This window comes from Aquila chrysaetos, chromosome 2, assembly GCF_900496995.4.
Source record: "Aquila chrysaetos chrysaetos chromosome 2, bAquChr1.4, whole genome shotgun sequence".
NCBI lineage: Eukaryota > Metazoa > Chordata > Aves > Accipitriformes > Accipitridae > Aquila > Aquila chrysaetos.
In genome coordinates, this window is record NC_044005.1 from 44,289,237 (window position 1) to 44,312,873 (window position 23,637).

The 23,637-nt window shown below is 38.7% G+C and overlaps 1 protein-coding gene across 11 annotated transcripts in view; it reads right to left on the reverse strand.

Moving 5' to 3' along the window:
- The window catches only part of PHF21A (PHD finger protein 21A), a 136,982-nt gene that overhangs the window by 23,522 nt on the left and 89,823 nt on the right, over positions 1-23,637 (reverse strand). For 8 of the 11 annotated variants that reach the window (XM_030039528.2, XM_030039512.2, XM_030039521.2 and 5 more), the window contains 4 exons: positions 8,845-9,045; positions 4,857-5,111; positions 2,998-3,084; positions 462-758 (listed from right to left, as the gene is read on the reverse strand). In XM_030039528.2, the coding sequence (XP_029895388.1) occupies positions 462-758; positions 2,998-3,084; positions 4,857-5,111; positions 8,845-9,045 (840 nt within the window). The remainder of the gene's footprint in view (positions 1-461; positions 759-2,997; positions 3,085-4,856; positions 5,112-8,844; positions 9,046-23,637) is intronic. The other 3 variants (XM_030039536.2, XM_030039553.2, XM_030039580.2) reach the window with 1 other exon arrangement.

Here is a 23,637-nt window from a genome sequence, read left to right on the forward strand (position 1 = left end):
TATTTTGCCTCCAATCACAAGACTGCAAGATCAAGGAAGAAATGGCTACATTTATCGCATTAAACACCCCTACAATTTTGTGTAATTTTTGCCTTTCATGTAGCCACCCTTTGAAAAACAGAAACACAGAAAATATTTTTCCAGTGTTTCCTAAAGGCTTGGTCTCCAAGATACTAGTACAGTCCTGCGATGTAGCTTGCTTATAAACTACTGAAGTTAAAACAGTAGGGGGAGCATAAAAACACTGAAGCATGAGAAAAAGATTCCAACAGCCCGTATTAAAGAAAATGGTAACTTCCACCCCAAGAGTTGCAAGTCATTCCATAATTTGTCCTATTGTTGGAACATGAGTATCTCCAGTACCCACTGAAAATTTCTCCGTGGTTGTCATCCCCTCCAAATCGGCACAGTAAAGCAATAAACCTGGTACGTTGCATTAGTAGACACTTTCTTATCTGTACCTGTTTTTCAATGTTTGGTTTGCTGATCTGTACAGTCTGAGGTCCAGCGAGCCTGGTACCCGGTGCTGCTATCACGATGCTGGTGAGCTGTGCCATAGGGAAAGTTTTGGCTATGGTTGCTGTCTGCCCATTAACTACACGAACTGGATGTATGGAGTTCTGAGAGTTGGGTAAAGAGGTGGGTGTGAACTTTGTTGTCAACATCACAGGTCTCTGAATAAGCTGAGGAGCTGCAAGCATTGGAGGAGGTGCTGGGGCAATAGGAATGTTATTTTGGGCAACTGGTTTAGGTCGAACCTACAAAAAAAAAAAAAAAGAAAAAAGAAAAAGAAAGAGATTTGTATATCAGTATTTCAGATGAACTTTTTTACTAAGTCTTTCAATTCAGCCTATATAATCTGCAGAAGGTTGCTTGATTTTTTTATAGAATGTAATTTTTAGCATAGTGTCCTAAGTATGTGCTGTGAGAAGGAAAAGCCACATTTTCAAACCTACTTGCATAAAACCCATCCATAACATTTGCATATGCAGTCACTGTCCCCGAAATGGTATTTGGATGCACAGACACTTATATTGCATGTTTATTGCCAAGTGCCTTATCTGTATCTAAATCAACATATTGGTTTTGCAAGCCAAAAAATTCATGTAATATTTACATGAGGCTCTCGTGTTAAAAGTGTGTCTCAGGGCTTTATACTGAGACTCCAAGAAATCATGAACAGTTGATTGTGCCCTGAAAGAAATAATTAAATTTTTCAGCAAATCCCCGTTACCTTTGTCAACTCCATATATTATTTAGACACCTGCACAACCAATCTTGCTAAGCAAAAAATTGCCAAGATTATACATTAATCCCTCATTGAAAGTGCTAAAGGCTACACGTAAATGCAGTCATTACTCTTTTCTTCTTTCACAAGAAAGAAAAGAACCACAAGAATCTTCATATACTCCACCACCAATACTTGCTTATTTCTTTCCCATTGTTAAGTTTCTACTTATCACATCATTACAGAGTACAGAAGTAGAATGCATTACTCTGAAAATAAAGTCTTTTTCCTTATTTGATTCCTTTTGTCCTATCCACCTTTAATACTCCATAATGCATTTTATCATGGAAAACTAGGTCACATTCCAACAGATCTCACCATCCTCAAATCTTAATCAGATACCAGCCTATATTTTCCTTTTTTCTTTTGTAAAAGATTTAGACTTTTATTCACAGTACCACGTATTTCTTACAAATGAAAAAGTTCCTCCAAGATGTTTTTTTAAAGGAACAAGAAATCTGTGTCTTTCCCAAACCATGAAAAAAAAAGTAAAACAGAAGTTTTACTGCTCAGCTGCAAACAGAGGTCACTCTCTGTTGCAATACAGAAATACTTAGGAACAATCTAGAGACATATCGTTTTTTCTTTTTTACTCATGAGCAGCAAACAACAATTAGAGCAATTTAAGGCCTTGTGTGATGCTTTGATTTTTTTGACACCTGTTCCATAGGTTCATTTCATTTGATGTAAATAGGATCATATATGATCATCATATGCACATTTCATAATCACAGACTCATGCAGGTTGGGAGGCAGCTCGGGAGGTCTCTAATTCAACCTCCTGCTCAGAGCAGGGCCAACACTAAATGCAGACCAGGTTGCTCAGGGCTTTGTCCAGATGGGTCTTGTAAAACTCCAAGGACGGAGCTTCCACAATGTCTCCGGGAAGCCTCTTCCACTCCTAATTGTCCTCAAAGAGAGAATTCTTTCTTTATATGCGGTCTAAACCTTCCCTGTTCCAATTTATGATCATTGTCTATAATTCTCCTGCTAAGCACCTATGTCTCCATCTTCTTGTTAATTTCCTTGTTGATATTGGAAATAAGGCTGCTGTTAGTGTGCCCCCAAAACCTTTTCTTCAAACTGAACAAGCCCAGAACCCTCAGCCTCCCCTTGCAGGTCATATATTCCTGCCCCCCCCAGCTATCTTAGAGGCCTTCCTTCCCTGGATTCATTCAAATTTATCAACCAGGGGGCCCAAAACTGCATGCTGTGTATCAGATCCAGTTTTATGATTGCTGAGGAAAGGTGGATAATCTCTTCCCTTAATCTACTGGCTACGGTCCCGTTGGTAGAGCCCAATAGGCTGCCAGGCTTCTTTGCTGCCAGGGCACATCACTAGTTTAGCGACTGTCAACCAAGACCTTTTAAGCAGTGCTGCTCCCTAGCCAGCCAGCCCCCAGCCTGTACCTATGCAGGGGGCTAGTCCATTCCAGGTGCAAGACTTTGCCTTTTTCCATGCTGAAGCTCAAGAGATTCCTGCTGGCCCATTCCTCTGTCCTGTCTAGGGCCCTCTGAATGTCAGCACTGCCCTCAAGAGTATTGACTGCACCCTCAAATTTGGCATCATCTGCAAACCTCTTGAAGATGAATTGTCTCCTCCACCAGGTCACCAATAAAGACTGACAGAAATGATGTTCATAGAAACTCTCTCCTATCTATGCCATAATTAAGTTCCTCCTTCTATTGCTTGTTCTCTGTACACTCACCTGTGGAAGAAAATTTGGACGAGGAGTAAGTCTGGGAGGAGGGATGAACTGCGGCACTTTTATGGGCTGAGGCGTAGCCTGAACCTGCTAGAAGAACGTAAGAGATCAGGAAGAGGAAAAATAGCTCTGCAGTTGTTCACCAATATCAACATCCTCAATGTATTTGCAGACCTGATGTCCCTGGTTTTCCACTCTGTAAATAGTTTTTCACAGTAACAGTTTCCTCATTAGAAATGTATTAAAGACAGAGCTAAACTTACTTTCCAGTTCCTACACCTTGCTCCATAAATTGAAGGTATCTTTTCTTTTAGTTCAACTGTACTAACTACTGTGCTCTGCAATCTAAAACCATTTCATCTGAAGATAATGACTATTTGTTTTAATAGTTAAAAATTTGCTTTACAATGGACAGAAAATAATAACAGACTTTGATGTCCAGCTATATGAACCATTGTCCTTTCATACTGAATGGCATACGGAAGAATGAAAGAGCATCTCACGCAAACAGAAAAGATCTGAAAGTTACAAGTCTTTTAGCAATGTTAATGACACTATGAGGGGCTCTAAATACACAACTTGAAATTTTCAAAAGTAGGCCATTCATTTGAAACAATTAAGATCTGATTTTAAGGCATCCTAAGTACTTCCCTGTCTAACTGAAATCAGTTGGACAGAGCTGCCACAAAATTAACCTCTGAACAGCACTACTAGCTACCCTAAGTTGAGTACCCAGTGAGCTTCTCCGAAATTAATGTCTATGTTAGTTTCCACCCTTCTGTACTTCCGTCCACCCACATAAGACTGCAATTTACTTCAAAAAGGTCTTGTACTGATTAATTAATGCTTGGGAAAATATTCTGAGATTTTTGATGAAATTTGCTACAGAAACATAAATCATGAACTATTATTAAAACAAAATCACCTCCCCAAACCTAAGTTATTCAGCAAAGAAATGAAGCACAGACAGAAAGGACAGATGACAGTGGTGCAAGCGATGACATGGGAAAAGAGAACAGTAGAAAAAACTCCACTCAAAGAGTCTTCTCTATTCTGATTGCAAACATATGCCTCATGAGGAAGCAAACTTACTTCCATTTGCATTATGGAACTGTATTTTTTAATAAAGATAAATTGGATTTATGTTTAGTGAAGCCGTAGCCTTTATTCCAAAAGTAAAATTTCCCTGTCATGATGCTATACAATGACTGGTTTCCAGACCAAGAAGCCTATATAACCCAATTCTAAAACATTGCTTCTTTTATTTCTAGGTGGCTAACCATTCTGGAAAAGACTGTGTGATGTCATCAAAGCACTTTCCAAAATACATACTTAAAGAACAGGATCTGTGTATGTGTATGAAAAAGTGGTGAGCAAAGACATGGTAGTGGGCAGAGTTAAGTGATGTGTCTAACACCAGAGACATTTTATCATGCAAAGGGAACGAGAGAGATTGACTCAAAATACGTAAGATGAAAATCCAAACTGATCAAATGAAGAAAGTCTGACATCTCCTTTACCAAAGAAAAGAGTCGGAATTCTGCAGAACACAGCCACGTAGATTAGGTAGGGGCAAAGCAATCATTACTTCCCCATGACTAGCAACAACTAATAGGGGAAACTTTACACAGAGGTCATAATAGCACTGATTTAATTCTATAAAGCAAAACAGTAGTAACAGTCTGTGGGGATAGTAAATGCTTTTCTCTTAGACTACCATTTTAACAATGTCAACTAGTGAAGACTCACGACATATCCCTACTATTCTTTCTGTGCAAAAAACTGACTATTTTTTTTCCCCAATAGCCCTCTTGTAAACCAAACCCACGCATATCTGCAGGGAAAACACATGGAACTCTTACCAAAGTTACTGTGTTTTTTGCCACTATTTGGACTGCCTCAGCTCCTGGCCCAGTGACCTTATTTGTTGTCTGGAGGTTGACTGGTGCATTCTGCGCATCAGTGCTGAGGACTGCTTTCTGATTGTTGTTGATAGCAGTAACCATGGCAATGGTAGGTCTCTGACCCACAACAGAGGCAGGCATGGTCGCAGTTGCTGCTTTCAAGACGAGAGGTAGTGTCTTAGTGGTGATCATAGAAGCTGTAGTTACAGTTTTCTAAGGGAAACAGAAAACACACTGTAAGAGACAGAGACACTTCGTATCAGACAGGACGTGGGTTGGTTAGTCAGAAACAATAGACAGTAAGAGAAAGAAAAGGCAGCACTGAATCTATCTACCTACTGTTCAGACAAGCACATTATCTTATGTCTCTGAAAACTGGATAGCTAGAAAGGATTCTCATTTGAGGCACCTGTTGGGTCTATTTCAATCACCTGCAGCATTACAGATTGATTCAAAACAAATTCCTGACAAAATGACAATCAAGTGTTAGTAGTGGCATATACATTTCTGGATCTTTTAGTTTTATATTACTTCCAAACACGTACTGTCAATATCAGACCTGTAAGGTGGAGGTTTATGAAACATACCGGCAAACTAGCTTCTCAATTAAAACTCAATTTTTCAAATGGAAACTTCATTTACAGAGATCCTCACAATCAGAGGAAGAGGGAAAAAACATTCATAAATTGGTTTCTTTAAGAACAAAAACATATTTTGATTTTGGGTATCCCAAATTTCAGTTTTAGCCATACATACAGTTATTTAGCCCTTAGCTTTCTTTCCTAAGAATATCAGTAGGGCTATCCTGAAGTTGTATGAGCTGGCTGCTAGTCTGTCCAGCTGCAGGCAATTAAGTTTAACTTCCGTGCAATGGGGCTGGTTTTGGACATATATGTGATGCCATGATTGCTCTTGGCCTGTTTTAATGAGAGTGATTTTGAATCACTTCATGCCAGCATTTATCTGAAATGCCTGAACACACTATGCCCACAAATTCCAAAGTTAAAACAACTATAATTTCATAGTTTTGTTTTAAAATGTACTATCTTCTAAGATGTTAAGGGAAACAAGACAATTATGAATCTCATTCAAAAAGCAACAAGGCAAGAGAGTCTCCATATAAAACCAGAACACAAGTGTGCACAGAAAACTCATGACAAGTGACACTCAACGGAATGGCAAGTGAGCTTATTTCTTTTCTCTTTGGTGTAAAAAATCCGTTGTACCAATGGCACTACGTCTTCAAAACAGTTATTGGCACAATCGGATGCTCTCAGTGTGAAATAACCACCATTCCCTCCTGATGTCAGCACTAGGCTCTACAACAGGAAAAAATGGAGAACCAGGGATCAGGCAGTCTTTTTCACATTCTGAACACGCCTCATTTAGGCTGCTTGATTTTAGTCACACAAGACCTTTCTCTTCTTTCTAATAAAATAATATAAATATATTTCCAGTTGGATTCTTCAGTATTTTCACCAATATTGTTTCCTTAAACAAAAATGCATTTTACCTTCACACCTCTTACTTCATAATGCTTAAACTATATCCCCTGTTAATTACACATAAGTGTGGAAAAAAAATCAAACACTGTATAATGCCAAATCAAAGGATAATTCATGCTTCAATTTTATACATTTATACAAAATCCAGACATAATTAACTTTTCCTTGTTGCAACATGAACAATTCCCTTAACTTTGAGATTCAAGAGCTTATCGACCTCTGCTGCACTTTCTCCAAAGCAAGAGGCTCCATTTCTGTAATGCAGTAACATTATTCAAGCTTTTCCAATGAGATGTAACATGGTATAATTTTCACAAGCATTACATTCATCCATAAACATTTTAAAGAAAAGTGTAATCAATCATGTAATACAAGACTGTGACTCTTTCAAGGGGTTCTAGTAAGTCTGTAAGTACTAAGAGTATAGTTTGTCAGCAGATCACAGAGCTTGAATATCCTTGTTACTTTGCTGAGCATTAATTACCTTGGTTATTCTAAAAAGTTTTCAACGCATGAATTCATACTGAAGTGGCATTTGTAGTAAGTCTGCATTATTTCACATAATAACTTTGCAATAATATGACCTTTTAGCAGACTTGGTGCTTTACGAAAATTTAAAAAGCCCTTCTTACTGGACTATATTAAGTATATTAAAATGTCACGATTAAGGCAGCATATATACCTTGATTCCTAAATTTAATTACTCTGAAAATAACCATTGAAAGCATTCTCTTTACTGACACAGCCTTGAAAGATGCATTATTTGCAAAAGTAGGCACCAAAAAACTTTCTAGAGAGACAAAATATTTGACTTCTCTTTGCTGAAAGAGATTGAGGGGCAACAGGACAGAGGCACAACCTTAGATGTGAAATGTATACAGAAGCAAGTGAAGTTACTTCAGAATTATACCAACATAAACAAAAGTAGAAAAGTGTTAAGGATAAAAGCTGGCTTATTTATTCAAATGAGAGGATGATGACCTGCCTTTCAGTTTGTAAGTACTTTCCAAGTACAACTGTATCAATGGTAGTCAAAAGGGTGTAGCAGTTTTTTGACTGTTTCACTAGAGGGCTCTTTAACTTTGAACAAAACCTCAATTTTTACAACCTAGGAGATGACCTGGAAGTTAATGCATGAATGCAAAGTCTGGAATATGGAGAAACACATGAAACTGCTTCTGCAGTCGTGCTTCCTGACTGAAAAACAGAGATCAGTGATACAGCAAAGAGTGATCCATTGTTTGCCTATAAATATTTTAGGACACAGTAATATTTATTTCTTTGTTCTGTTTTAGCTTTGATACTGATGTTGCTGCTCAGAAATGCCTTTTCCTTAGTTAAGGTTGCTTCATTTCTTCAATATTCTTTTCTGAAAAATACAATTACCTAAGCCTCACAAATATATTTTTAGAGGGCATCCCAAACAACTTTGCTGAGTTAAATAAGAGAACTAACAGCCCAACCATTTCTCTCTCCTCTACTTCCAGGAAAACAGAAGACAAGAATCACAATTGGTCAAAGCTATGGTTGTGATTCACTGCAAAGTGCATAAAGTAAACTTCACAGGTGAATTCTGCCATCTGCCTATCCAGGTAAACATGAGCTGCTGAGATTGCGTCAACAGGTTAAAAGACCTCACACACACTTCTTTTTACAAAACACCTCCGTGCACTTTCTAGCTGTTTTATTAGCACGCTTTGGGGATTCGAAATATTTGAACAGGAGAAACTTGGAATTCCCCTCTCAGTAGAGGCAAAGCACTTTATCTGGTGAGTTCTGGGATTATGTCTCTAATCCTATACTGTACTGAAATTCAGTGTACCTTCCCAATAAAGACATTACTTTCTAAAACTTGAACTTTGCAACTAACATTGTACACTTTTAGATGAATCCTTGCAAACTCAGGTAAATATTATTTGATATGAGTTACATCTGTTTAAAAAGAACCAAGCAGAAAAAGGACGGAATTGTTTTCTTACATTTTGTTCACAGATACAGTGGGCACTCTGTTAGTCTTTTACAAATAAAGTATTTTAATCATACACCTCATACAGCGTGTGTAAGGTCTTTACTGTTTCTTGAGACCTACCGGGTATGGACAGACCATCATTCATGCACCTATGGAAAAGATAGGCTCATTTGCTAAAACTTCCATTTATTTTTAAGAAAGGTGATACTGCCACCCTTCTTTTCTGTGAGGTTATGATTCAACTTGTAAGAACCACGTAATCTTTTTGACTCAGATAGGAGGTTATCGCCAAAAAACCCCACAAGACCCATATCTGTATATGCACAGAAGGAGAAATTGATATTGGTACACTAACAGGTGTAAGTGAAAGTCTGCAATTTTCTCTCTGCACTTTTCTTTTTTCTTTTTTTTTTTTTTTTTTTTAGTGAACTTCACCTTTAGCAAGGAAAATAATTATTGTAGAGATTTTTACCTGTGATCCAATCACGTTTGGAGAGGGTGCAGTAGACTGCTGCTGCTGTTGATGGTGATGTTGCTGTAGCTGTTGTAGTGGTTGCGGCTGTGGTGTCTGTAGTTTGTTTTCTGACTGTGCCAACGGCTGTATTTGAAACTTACTGTCTGGCTGTTCCTGCTTCACTATCAAATTCTTTCGAAGCTGTTCCACCACTCTTTTCTACCAAATAAACAAAAACATAAACAGAAATGATGACAGTTATTTAGCTGCACATATTAGAGAAGATAATAACACTTAAAGTTACATTTATTTAATGTAAATAAAGAACTGCTCAGAAGCTTAGTGGGATTTCTTTTTTTTGAATTTTAAATATTGGTGTTATCTAATGGGCACTGTGTCAAAATAGGCCACAGAGCAGTCAGTACTGCTGCCCAGCAGGATGACCTTGCTGTCCTTGCAGAAACCCACCCACCAAAATTCAGCCCATTCACAAACCACTGCAAGACCTCATTAACCTATATTCACTTGAGACACGTTAGCATTCAGACTCCAAAGTTTCTGACTCCTTCAAACATGCACTATTCCTAAACAGTGACGAAAAAGGACTTCAGGTTGATGCCTCGGGGCTGACTTCAAGGCAATGGGGATGCCATTTTGTACCAGGCATCAAAACTGAGTGGAGAGATAGCCAGTTCGAGTGCAAAGCAGGGAATAGGAAGGGCATGGATGTGTGGTCATTCTGTTCAATATTATTGTCACCTGAAAGAAAATAAGATAGGGCTACCTACACGGGAAGGAAATGGCACAGATATATTTCTTCCAGCTTAAAGACTTCCTATTACATTATAGCTTCCATGAAAGTTTGAAATTATTTTTAAAAGCTTCTTCTCCTGGTAGCCATTGTGTCTCTCTAAAGAGTAGCTCAACAGACTTAAGAGCTGACCAGGTGTCCTGCAGGGTAAGGTACCATGTCGCCACAGGGGTAATAAGGGCTCACAATTTATGTTCGTATTATACTTTAGTGTGGACAAGGGAAAAACCACCACAAGACTTTTTTTACCTTTTGTGGGCATGACAGAAAATGGACATTTTTTCCTACACTCCAACCACCCTCAAATTAGTAGAGCTTTAAAAAGATTTAGATATATACTTAAGCCCCCTTGATCAAGAGCATACACATACTCCGAAACAGTTACATGACAAGGATGGCTTCGGAAGAGGACAATGAAGTCAACAGATGTAGGGGCTCAACTGAGAAAGCTCTAGTGGAAACAGAAATGGTGAGGAAACCTCTACCAGAGGCAGGTGCTGACAGTGGGCTGCCCCAAGCAGTTCCATTTACACAGAAAGGAAAAGAAAAAAATCCAACATTCTGACAATATCAAATGTTTTGATTTTTGTTTTGAAGCATTAGTATTAAGACACAGTACAAAACAGAGACATGGAGGAAAAAAAAAATCCAGCTATTTACAAGCAACTGAAACAATTTTTCCCCTCAAATTTCTTTCACACAGGATTATGAAATTCTGAGCTAACAAAACATCTGTTCTCTACATAGTTCTTGTGGACATACTGTAGACTTTTGATTCCGAGTGCCTTGCTTATGATGAGTTAAAACTGCACAGTGCCTCACACACTGAATGTGTACCTCTAGCCCAGAAGAAGATAACAAAAGGCGCAAGGTCCCAAATTGGCAGATTTGAGAACTGGAACTTTAAAAGCCAAATAAAACACACAAGCAACAAAAAACCCACCCCTGTTTCATAAGGTTGAAATGTGTGCGCTCACACAACTCACCTTTTTGCAAAAGACTGAATTCAGCGCCTCAGAGGTGTACAGAAGGTGGACTGCCTGGCTTCTACAAACCCCACAGCCCTGGCTGGGGATGCACGCTCAGTTCCGACGACAACAGAAACACAGGCCCAACCTCACTGAAAATTCAGGGAGTTGGTAATGGACGGCAGCATGAAGGAACTATTTTACACTGCATCCAGAAAAGTGCTAAAAGCTGTCAGAGCCTAAAAGCTGTAAATTGTTTGTTCCCCTTCTACAACAAGGAGAAAATAATAGGAGTGTAGAAGGCATTTTTCTAATTCAGATATTATACATAGTTTTAAATAGCCTGTGTCTATCAGCTCATTCGTATACAAAGTAACCGAACAACCATTTAAAATTGCTTTCTGAAAAGATCAACCATGTTAACATGCAAACCAAAGTGCCATGTCAGCAAGCAGATACAAGAGCTGAAAAAAACATTTCCAGAGAGTAACCCGAGGGGGAGGAGAGGAGAACTGAGCAAAGTGGGAGAGGAAATAATGCAACATGCCTATGGAATACCTGCCAAAAAATGGACTGCACGTACACTGCGCAGGAGGCTAAAGAATTACTGTACCCGGCATGAACAGGAAGGGAGTTTTTGTCTTCCCCAGCTGCCTGTATGAAATTCAGTGATAATGGTGCTCTTCTACCGATTCCCTAACCGGAGGAAATCAGCAGCAATGGCCCAAGAATACGTTTCCATCTTGTTCTTTACAACGGGAGGAACGTTAGTGAAAGGATTTTTTTAAAAAACCAAAAAAAGAAAGAGAGGAGAGGGAGAGGCAGGCTGGAGGACTCCTCTGCCACACTGCTACAGCAGGGCGAGAGCCAGCAAGGACGGGAGCAGGGGGGCAGGAGCGAGGTGAGTCACATCGCATTCACACACCGCCCGTTCCACCCCCAGGCCCGAGCCGCAGAGTGCAGAGCTGGGGAAAAACAGGACCGAAGCACAACTTTTATTAGTGCCTTGTGCAAAAACTGAGGCTCAGCATATTTGGCACAAGACGGATAACATGAGTGGAAAAACACCGTTGCTCTGGAATTCTACGCTAGCCTGTTAGAGGCTGCTGAGAGCTGCCTGGCAGCAGCATATCCTGCCATCCATATCCATTATGCAGATATTAAATTGGAAGAAACATCTAATGCTTTTAAGATTCAGAGAGTAAAACTGAAGTTTGCAGTGCATGCCAATTGCTTACGCAGTTTATTAAGCTGCTTCTACCAACTGTCAGTAAAAATACCACGCTGAAACTACAGAAATCCTTTTACTATCCGCAAGACTGTTGGGATTACCTGTTTGTTAGCAGTTATCCAGAGGAAGACTCTGAACGACATCTGCCAAAGTTACGTAGCTTAATTAGCAACACCAGCCGAGACTCTCGGGGTTGCACCTGCACAGAAACTACGAGCAGATCTACGCCCATTTCCAGCACTACCCTCTGCTCGGTCTCAACCCACGCCGCTGGTCTGGCACTGTACATACGGCTCCTCCACAGCATCCTGCTGGAACCGCTGCTCTGCAGCCGCACGAGAGCCGCGGCACGTGTCTGTCTGCAGCAACGTTACCAGAGCCTTGTTTTGTAGGGGATTAAACGGGAGGGCGGTATGAAAGAAACTCTTGTCCACTGTCAGATTCGCTACTTCATTAAAACCGTGTTTTGTAAAATGGATCTTCAGTTATTCGACTGTTCTTAATCAATTTTGAAGGTGGCTTGTGCTGCAGAAAGTACAACCTGTGTAGCTGAAATTTGCCAAGGCTGGTATAAAGTCCTAGCTATGTGCCTTAGAGATTGAGTGCCAGTGAGACTGAGGTCATCTAAAAGTACCGCAGAATCTAAAGAAATATTCCTAATTCTTTAAATTTAATCATTGCCATTTTTCCTTCCCACTCTTATTTAAGAATATTTAATCCAATTAAATTCTTACTGACAACTTCAAAATTTTAAATTGAGATTAACTCAATCATAAACACATCATCATAAACACAACATTATAGTTTTCTGCACGGCAGAAAGCTCTAACTCTCCCCATATACCTAAAAGTTTCTTTTCCAGCAACACTACAAATATATGAAAAGCATTTGTCTTTCAAGTTTACTGAATTTTCCTCAAAGCCGAATGCCAATCCTCTCTTTACATTCAGAACATGGAAGAAATTAATAATCACATCCTTTCTTCCAAACTGTATTCTACCCAAAAACTAACTAGCCCTCTGGAATGGTTACTATGAGACTACTTCAAAATCCGTTTGTCGAACAGTGCCCCATAAGCATACTACATCATCTCATAGCTCTTGCTGTCTTGACATCTTTATCACTAATCTCATCAAGAACCGTTCACACCACTGAGTTCACAGAGCCCTAGACATCTCATATGACCCTTTCTTAAAGGTAATAATTGTAATCAATATTGTGACATTTAGCGATACCACTTTCTCATTCATGCCACAGGCCAGATCCTAACACAGCATTAGAAGATTATTTTGGTTTGATTAAGCAGAAAATCTGTCTTGTTGGCCATATATCTGTGCCAAAAGGTGTCTTCTCTGTGCTCACATAAAAAGCTATCACGAATATGTCGCTATAAGATAAGGAGAGTCCTTGGGGCAAATTTAAAGCTTAGTAAGGTTTAAGTTTAACATTATTAGCTAAGCATTATTTCCATTTTAATCAATCAATCAATCAATAACAAAATAGTTCTCCAAGTACAGCAATTTTTTAAGTACTAGATTCCTTGTTGTATTTGGTGACACATTTTCTTCTTCATCCAGGAAACACATTCAGAAAAGCATACATATCTAAAGGAGGGTCTATTTTTAAACTTCAAAAAATATATACAAATTAAAATATAAAAATCTTGTAAAAATGAGGAAAGTAAAGTACTAAACAGCCTTGCAATGCATACCTTTTGTATCACAAAAACAAAGCTGATGGGGTTTGAATTGCTCAGCTGCCTGCTAGTGACTCGCTTTCCTGCTCCACCAATTCCAGGAAGTCAGCTATTAGGGATCCTCTTGTTACCTGTTCCCTCCAATGACCAAGAAATGTTCTCTGGGATACTAAAATTGCCAACTGCTACGAATGAAATGGTAGGAGAAAGTACCGATTTCAAATAAGCTCTAACTTGGGAGTGGGGAGGATGGAGGGAATTTCACTGCTCTGCAATCTTCCTTTCCAGCCTCACTCCCCTCTCCTTGCCAGCACCATCCCCTGCCACTACCCAAAAAGAAGTGAAATACCTCTGCTTTTCGACAAAACAGAAAGCTACCAAAACTTCCGTGGCAGAAAGAAGCTGAAAGATTTTTTGAGCCCTGGCACAGTTAGTCTTTAACCCGCAAAGAGGGCGCATTTTTGGGAGTGGAATTTTGCAGTGGAAACATTACAAGCAAGGAGAATAACGGTACACTCATCTACTGCTTTAAGATAGTATCTAAAATTTAAAATAGTGAAATCCAATTATAGAAATTGATGACGCAGAATCTACACCAGCGAGGGGAAAAAAAACCTGTTGTACAAAACAACTTGAATTAAATTTCATTGAAAGAATGATCACAGGACTACAGAAGTATTTTCAGCTACTCTGTGGTTATCCTGAATTTTTGTGGAATTTTGCACTTCTGGCTGTGCTTCACTCATACCCAGATCTTTTTATCAACAAAAAAAATCTAAACCAACTACATTAGAAAGAATTTTATTCCAAGAAAAAAGTGTGGTACAATTTCCTACTTCTTAAAGGTGATCAAACTGGCACCTGTATCCTTCAGTAAGAAAAGACTCTCCTGGGGCAGGGGTGCTTGTGTCCTGAATGGGAACATAGCAGTGGGACTGGGAGACCACCTCCACCTCATACTTGAATGCCTTACTGGGCACGATTACCAAAATGTGCACTATTTCTTTTTATAGTTTAAAAACCTAATTTTTTTTAAGCTTTTGTTAAATACACAGATATCTTAACCATACCCAGTCAATGGCTGCATTGCCAACACTCCAGTAACTGTCCCAAAGAGCACGTGCTGCATTCAGCCCACAGAAAACATGGTTAAAGCTGCACAAAGAAACAAGGACGACTTCTGCATGTCTAAAAGGTTGCGGAGCGTGTTAGGGGAACTGAATGCTTCTCCCTCCCTCTGCCACGATGGTCCTATGGGAGAAACTGAGCAATAGACTTATGAAACCGATGAGCACTAGAGATGGACCAAGATAGTACTGTTAATTTTGGTACACCCTAAATTCGTGAGCTTGCATTGCAGTCTTAATATCTTTAATACAATTACGGAACACGGCATAGGGTACCTTGTGTAAAATGGAATTTAAATAAATCTTCATTCCGTAAAAATCTACTTTGACACTTTGTCAGATAAATATTGCTATATAGCATTGGCATGATGTGAAAAGTATTTTTGTCATTAAAAATGCTGGCAAACTTATAACACTTCATTATATTTTAGACTATTTAAAATAATTACTACAGGTGCGATTCTGAAATAAATACACAGTTCACACATGAACATACGTACTTCGAAAAAGAACATGGGATTTTTCCTTTAGAATAGAGAAACACTATGTGAAGTTGCTAGAAATCATTCAGAAGTGAATTATGTAAGTTCTGAAAATAATGTTCATTCCTTCATTCTTAATGAGGGAGAATGCTTATAATTTTTTTATTTTCTTTAAAAATATAGCTAGAATTGTAAATGAAAATAACCAAAAATAGCTGCTGTGCCATTCTGCTTTATGTGACTTCTTGATTGCTTTATTTTCAGTACCGTGTCTTTTACATTTGCAGCACCACAAGATCAATTAATTTTTGGAAGGGAATGTTGTACCATGAAATGCCTTATGCATCACTGTCTTCTCATTTTAGAATTTTTACTCTTGCACAAAGTAGGGAACAGAGACTGAACTAGTTGAAGCAGCACACATACAACGTTTTCCTGCAGCTTATATATCAAATAAACCTAGTATCTACCTTCTTATCTTAGTACTTAGATTAACAGAAAGAAACTTGCAAGAACAGCTACAATAATTAAACAATGAAGCAATTAATGAATGGAGAATTAAATGTATGACAACAGACAGAACAGGAAAAACAGTTAAGTGCAGTACTTTGAATGTAATTAAGGAGGAATGAAATGAAAGGAACGAAATTAATTTTTTAAAAATTGGACAAGGTTTAAAAAGGTTTGTTTTGGTTTAGGTTTTTCTGCTTCCCAGAAATACTTCCGAGTACAAATACAAACTGGTAAAAAGATGTGAGGATCACCTTAAAATGAAAAGGCTGAAGAAACGAAAAAATTAAACTGCTGACTACCACAGAAAAGGTGCTCATTTTAATTTTATCTTGCCCATCTCTGTATTGTTCTACCCCCATTTGCCTGTTTCAGGAAAAAAAATCTCCTTAGGAAAAAAAAAAAGCCACCTAGACTGTGCAGAAATGAAACAAGCGTTCTTTTGTACTTCAACGTAAAGTATGTTTCTATGATCTCTGACTGAACCTAGTTTTCCAGAAGTGTATAACGTGGTCTTGTAAAACCTGTCATGGACCGAAGCTTGGGATATAAAATCTCAGCACAAAAAATACTGTGGGTTATTATTCTCCTGTGCAGGAGAACACACAGGAACAACCACCCCCATGGGAAAGCCATTCGCATCTATATACGGTAGCCAGTTGCCCAAGCTAAACACCTTTGCCGGGGAAGTCCTGCTGCTTCTCTTCTCCTACCTCTGATTCACCTCATAACGTGACATCCTTTAAAGTGAATTTGTCTGAATTAAGCAAGCACAGTAGAGCAATTTAAATTAGTAAACTTATTTCATGTTTTAGAAACAATCAACGTAAATAGAAGTCTACTTTCTAATCTGATAACTCCTCCTATTTTTGAACAACCCAAGTGGAAGGGATAGTCATCAAGTAATTTTACAGCGTACTACTGCACAGTAACAGTCCCTTGACTAAAAATGAATCAGCTTCAGCAGGATTCTTGTGCATCCTACAGCTATTCTCATGACTGAATCACACCTCCTCTCCTCCTCATGAAAGGAAACACACACAGTTCATGCTCATGTGCTTCATGCATGATCGGAAGTATCGAGCAAGATGACTAGCTTTATTTCACCACAGAATGCAAACTTGGTTTTTTGTGAACAGAAAGATCTGGATGCTCAAGCTATACTGCACAACTACCTGTTGATTACTCTGATGTTGTTAGCAGCATCTAATATTTCATTTCCACAGTTGGTTTACAAACATCACAAACTAACAGCAGCAGACAGGCTTTTTCCCTACGTCGTCAACCAAATACTGCTTAGCGCCAATTCAATTAAAACCCATCACTAACAACATCACATCACAATTCACTGCTGATCTGCGCTTCATAGGGAGAATGAGTTATCAGAGCAAAAAGTCATAGTTTTACCTCACTCAAATGAGAGATTTTCTCTTCTTCCTAGTCACTTGAACAGGATATCAAATACAGATATCCTGTACAGCTAAATATACCTGCTGTACTATTCTCTTTAGTTAACCAAGCACGATCAAAACAAAGAAAAATGCCTGCTTCACAGAGAAGACAAATTAAATCACTGCAGAAGACCCAAATTGCTGGTCTTCAATTGTATCAAGGTTTGTGGATCAGTCAACAGTGACTCTCTGAAAAACAAAGCAATGGTTCTTCCTTAGCCTCCCGATTTAAATGGCACAGGGAGGGGGACTTTGTCCCTGTGTAAATTTATCTCAGCGCAAAAAGCGCCTCACTAAGCAAGGCTAAAACTACTCAACAACTGAAGATTTGGTGAACTTCCACCTCCCTTAAAAACACCCAAGAACAGGCACTCTGCCAAAAGAACGGAAAGCTACCTTTTTCACGAGGGATGCAGAGCTACTGGAGACAGCTCAAAGGAAAACCACAAACATAATCAAGGACCCAACAAACAACGCTGTGTAATGTGAGGCTTACTGGGGCTCAGCATATCCAATTTATTGAGAGGTGACTTCTCTGAGCATAGATATTTATACACGGGAAAGAAATCTGATGATGGGAGGGTTTTTAGTTTCTCTGAGAAATGTAAAATGATGATTCTGTGGCTACAAGTTGAAGGCAGACAAATTCAACCTTGAAATAACATGCAGAGATGGTTAAATGCCAAAACAGCCTAATATGAGAAGTAATGGTCTACTATGGTTTGAAGTCTTTAGGACAAGGTAATACAGCTTTCTAAAGGTAATACTTAATCTAAGTTTTGGAGGAGATTGTATAGTACACGTGAGGAGGAGAGGGATCTGGGACCTGGGAAGCCTCCGCTCATTCTTGTCCCTTACAGGGACAGTGCAAGTGCCAGCACTGCTCCCAGCACGCTTCTCCAGCACTGAAACTCCACATATAGACAGCCTTACTCTTCAGAATACGAACATGTCCGGAGGCACAAACAACCAGATACACTCAAGTTTGTTTTTTCAACTTTCTCTGAAACACGAGATATTAGCCACAGCTAGAGAACAGAAGCTAAGCAAAGCAAGCTTATCTTCTTCCTTTGATGCCTTTTATTGTATGCCTTCTTTACATATTTAGATTCTTATTGATTTTAGACTTGGAATGGGAAAAAATTTCCCCAGGTCAGACTTGCTGGGATGTTTTTTTTTTTTTCCCTTCTGCTGCAATGCAGGATGTGGACTGCCTGCTAGGATTAGCTGGGCAAATTTCCCCTAATCAACCTGCTGACATTGCAAGGGCCTTCAGAATAACTGGCAGCCCAATCTACCACCTGTTTTCTGGAACACACAGATGTGGAAGACAGAAAGTTAGTACCCTAATAACCAAACCATCCTAGTCTCCCTGAAGTCAGAAGACATCACAGAGGAGTATTGAAGGTAGAATATAATGGCCTCTAACATACAGGAAGTTAAACTGGTTAATCTTGTCCCTTTTGGATTTGACATGTGGTATCTTCCCTCTACTTCCTAGATGCAGTTTCACAACTAAAGGTTATCAGTATTCTTTTAAAAGAAAAAAAAAAAAATCTGCATGCTAGATGAAAGACAAAAAAAAATTTTATGAACATGATAGTTTTCAGCAGATGTACATAGTACCTAACTTAATTAACAGGATCAGGCATTAGTATCTAATATCAAATTATGTATGTAATCTCAAATTTCGGTTAGTTCCTGGAAAGTAAACCGCAGTAGCTGTTCTTGCTCCCGCCAGAACTCTTCTCTATGAAAGCTTAATTCCTTGGTATCAAAATGCCTTAGGATGGTGCCATCGCTTCATCCTGCAAGGTAACAGTTACACGAGGCGCAGACACGAAGAAGCCATGCATGGAACACAAAGATCTTTCTGGCTTTGATGGACACCTCACAAGAAAACACATTTGAGACCTGTTGTATCAATACAGAAAATATCCAGCATGGAGAAAAAAAAAAGTACTAACAGAGACCACATAAGGGAATGTAAACACTCCTATCCATAAGTTCATAGTACTTCTTCACAGTGTGCTTGCTTGTTTGACAGTTATACTGTCATATTTTAGACTGTTAAACCTCTGCTCTAGGGTTTATAAAAGATCAGAGCACTTGTCACTCTCAGTGCAGGTAGAGTGAGATAGAGTGGATGAGCAGTTCATTCTTCTTTCTAATTACACTCCATTAACCTTCCACATGAGAGCTCCCCTGTGCTTTCATACCAGCAGCACCAACTGGCTGTGTTTGATAAGGCTCAGCAGAGTCTGCAAGACCAGCACGTGTAACTAAAGGAACACTTCAGCACTGCAGACTTAGCAGAAGCTGGGCTGAAGCTCTGTTACTGAGCCGCAGTCATATTCAGCTAAATTATACACAGATGGACACCAGCCTCACCCTACCCACTTGCCTCACAACTCTACTCCTTGAACTTCATAGATACGTGATCTAGCATTTGAAAGCCAAATGCAGAACTAGGGAATTATTCACTATAGGGAGCTGAATAGTTACCATGCTTTCACCTCACTGCAGAGACCTGCCAACAGAAACTCATTTAGAGCATTAAAGCATGCAGGGCAATAGAAAAGAAGCTGTTGTTACGTTATAATTAGATCATGTTAGTGTGTGCAGAGAAGGAAAATTACTTTTGAAATTTAAATCTTTTTTAAATGCACTTTCAGTATCTGGGGTTGTTTGTTGTATGTTCTGAAGACCGCACCGTTAACAAACAGCATTATATTTATCTATAAGCTTCTCAATGGTGACCACATAAATGATAGGCTTTTCTAAAAAGAGAGACTTCTTCGATTAATAATGTATTCTATGGGAGTTTTAAACTCAGTGCCAGGAAAGCTATTCTCCATGTGCATGAAGGTAGATTAGCATTTGTGTACACCAAGTAACAGCGTCAGCACATGCTTGCACAGATAAAAGGGAAACAAATTTGTAAGGAGGGTTTGTAAACAATCTGGAACAGAATCCAAATTATTTAAAAAATAAATGAAACACTGCAAAATCTGCACTTTCAAATGACATTTTATACTATCCATTGGAATTTTTAACCGTTTCAAATGACTTCACAACATAAAGTTGTATACGGAACTGGCCTATACAAGTGAGTAATGGTAATACTCTTTTTGCTATTACCTCCATTATCCTTTCCCATCCCTCTCCTGTTGTTTAATGTATTGTGATACTCGCATCTGCATGCATCTCCATAAATAAATATAACTTGCTTCTCTTCTATGCTAAGTTTCCCAACCTTCAGCTAATATTTTGAAGTGATCTGCTGTTTTCCACGTCTTGGTAACATTGAAGTGTCTGGAACAAAATCTGTTTGTGCTACAAGCCAAGCTATGAATCCGGCACTGTCCTTGTTCAGAATGGTACAGGAATTTTATTTCATAATTCTTGTGAATGTTGTCCAAGATCCCCTCCATTACAAAGGAAAACGGAGGTGGCCCTTCTCTTGTAACAGAAAGGTAAACACTGCTACTGAACCCACCTAAAGTACCCTGAGGAGACTCAGTTTTCAGAGTGATCATTACAGACCCTTAACGTAAGACCCCTTTTCTACATCTAAGTAATTTTCTAAACCATTCTGGACCTCCTTTCCGAAATTTTCTTAAATTTAATCTAAAGATGCCAATTCAGTCTTTAATGCAATTTAACTTGTGCCATCTAAGCCTATATTATATGACATAAATTCAGAATTCATGGATGTGACTGAACACAGTGATTCCAAAACTGTCACGCTGCTGAGGTTGCCTCAGGAAAGCTGAATATTCGGAAGACAGTTTTTTCCTCTAAGATAAGCTCGCTCAAAGTGCAAACACAAGTACCTTGGTGACAATAATTTCTTGGATGAACAATGAACACTGTTGTTGGGATGCATTTGATATCAACTAAGATGCAAGATGAATTTTGTCAGATATAAGTTCTCTACTAAAGATGATGTTCACTCTCAAACCTAATAAATTTGAAACAAACATGATTATGACATTGAATAAAATTATCAAAAGCATCCGCATGTCTTGTTTTGTAAAAATGTATCTATAATGCTTCAATGCTGTAACACAGTGAAATCTTGTTTGAGCTGGGATTAAAATTTGTCAGGACAGTCAGGATAGCACTGTGAAAGAAGGCAGAACCGTGTTTTTGTGCCACACTGAGCTCTTACTTCTGTAAAAAAGAATTTTGAATTTTTGTACACATGAATTATACTTAATGCCTCTATAACTTGCTCTCTCACCTTTTTTGGAGTACGTACTAGAATCATGACTGAAAGCTCCAAAATTCCTGGCTGTAAGCATTGAGTGCTGAAACTGCTTTCAGAATAAAGCATTGCAGAGGTGCTTCCACTTCTTCGAGCAGTCAGCCATTGCTGCTAACACCATTTGGAATACCGTTTTCTAACAAGCGGGCAAGCTCACCTCTGAAGAATACAACACTGCAGTTGATGGGACCTTTTTTTAACTAATCACCTGAGAACTGTACCTCTTCGGAACTTTTTGGTAATGTTTGTTCTTTTCCCAACACCTCTTAGAAAGTATTTCAGAAGGAAATATTTTGCTCTACACTGGCTCATCATTTCCTTTTTACAGAGGAGCTGTCAAGAATAGTGCAAGTACTTTCCTTTTTTATTATGTCAATAAAGAAGATCCCTTCAGGGTTTTGGGGGGCCATGAGGTTCGTGAACAGATCTTTTAACCTAGCACAGACAGAAATGTGCAGTCTGGTGAAGTACTCCTGGAAGAGAATTGCTGAGGCTTTTTATACTGTTGTTGTAATAATCCCTGAAGACTGAGGGACTGTTGATATCACAAATACAAATGTGAGAATCTAATTTTAAATGGTGGGAAAGGAGTCCTAGAGCAACTGGCTAAAACTCTATGTATTTTGGGGGGTTCTAGGGGGTGGGGGGTGTATTTTTGTTAATGGTATTTTGTTAAAACTTTTAGAGAGACCGTAAATGCTACAGATGTAAAATGAACTCTGAAGAAGGCTTTGATGAATTTCTGTAATTCTCCAAGGAGTTCTCTGTCAAAGAGAGGTAAGAAATAGAAAATAAGCTCTCTTGTAATTCCTCTTATGCAATACTAAACATACATAATAATTGTGTTTTTAGGGGAGACCACGATTTCTTCTTTGCCTCTGCAGATTTAAAGGCACATTTAATCCTTTTCAAAAAAAAAAAAGGTTAACAAAAACTACTGTATATTTTCATCACATAATGAAGTGCAAGTTCTGTTTTCAGACCATATGCTTGACTTGCTACTTATTGCAGAGAACATGCAATATATTGCCAGATGAATATGTTTCATGCTACAAACCGGTCTGACCAGCTAAACATGCACTCTGAAGTATCAGACAGTCTTAGTGAAACTCAGAAGTATTATTTCATTGGCCCTCAGTCAGCATTTCTTGCGTGACAATTCAGCTGTGAATATGTTTGGAAGCATTAGCTCAGAACACACGGACTTCTAAAAATAGCATCAGCAGGTCTCTCTCGGGTATCTCTAAAGACACCTATCACAACTGCCTCTAAGAGCTGTAAATCACAAAATAGTAGTTTTCCTCCCCGTGGTTTTGCACTGATGGATTTTTTTTTTTTTTTTTTAAAGGAAACACATGTTGCGCTGTTGAGAAAGGCTGAAAGATTACAGAAACCTAGCAACTGAAACACAGGCTGTTACAGCAAGCCATCTTGCTTTGTGTCCTCAGGTCTGGTAACTTTACTCATACTGGGATCTCAAGCTCTATTATTAACGTAAGAGAACGACCCTAAAGCTGCACTGTCTTTGCAACCAGAGTCTAATTAAAGTTTCATACACGTAATGGGTACCCTTTTAAATTCCAGTCCATAAAAATAAGCCCTCACATAACCCTCTTTCTCAGATAACTTCCACAAAATGAGAAGAAGGGGAGCTTCAACATTAGGGAGCAGGTTCTGTCAGCTCTGAGGTAGGGGGGCCATTAGAAGAAAAAAGCAGCTGAGATAACTTTTTCCCTCATATTACCTCTGAATAAACCAAACTGATGCTGAAATGCAGGGATACTTTGGGGAAAAAAGCTTCAGGGCTTCTTTATGTTTTCTAACAAATACGACAGGGCACATATTCAAGAAAATAGGGCATATTTATGTGTTTGTTTTGATAAAACTATCCTCTATTGTATTTCATCTGGAGTTGGGACAGGATGTAAGCAGAGGAAAGAGGCTTTTAAAAGAGCTATATTACACACACACTTCTATCAGTAAATACATGCAAGGGCATGTAAGTAACTAGTGATCTAACTTTGCTTTAAAAAAAGAAACACTATGACCAAAGGCTGAGAAAATATAAACCAATTGTAATAAAAATGTCATTGTGTGACAGGTGTTGCAGAAATAAAAAAGACCAATGTAAAGATTTTAATGTGCAAACAGAAATACTTGACTTTGCACTGTATAGGCAGTCTTCGTTACGAGCAGAGTAGGATTTTCACGGTAATTGTTTGGAGGATCATATAAATATGTTTGTATCAAACACACACTTAATCC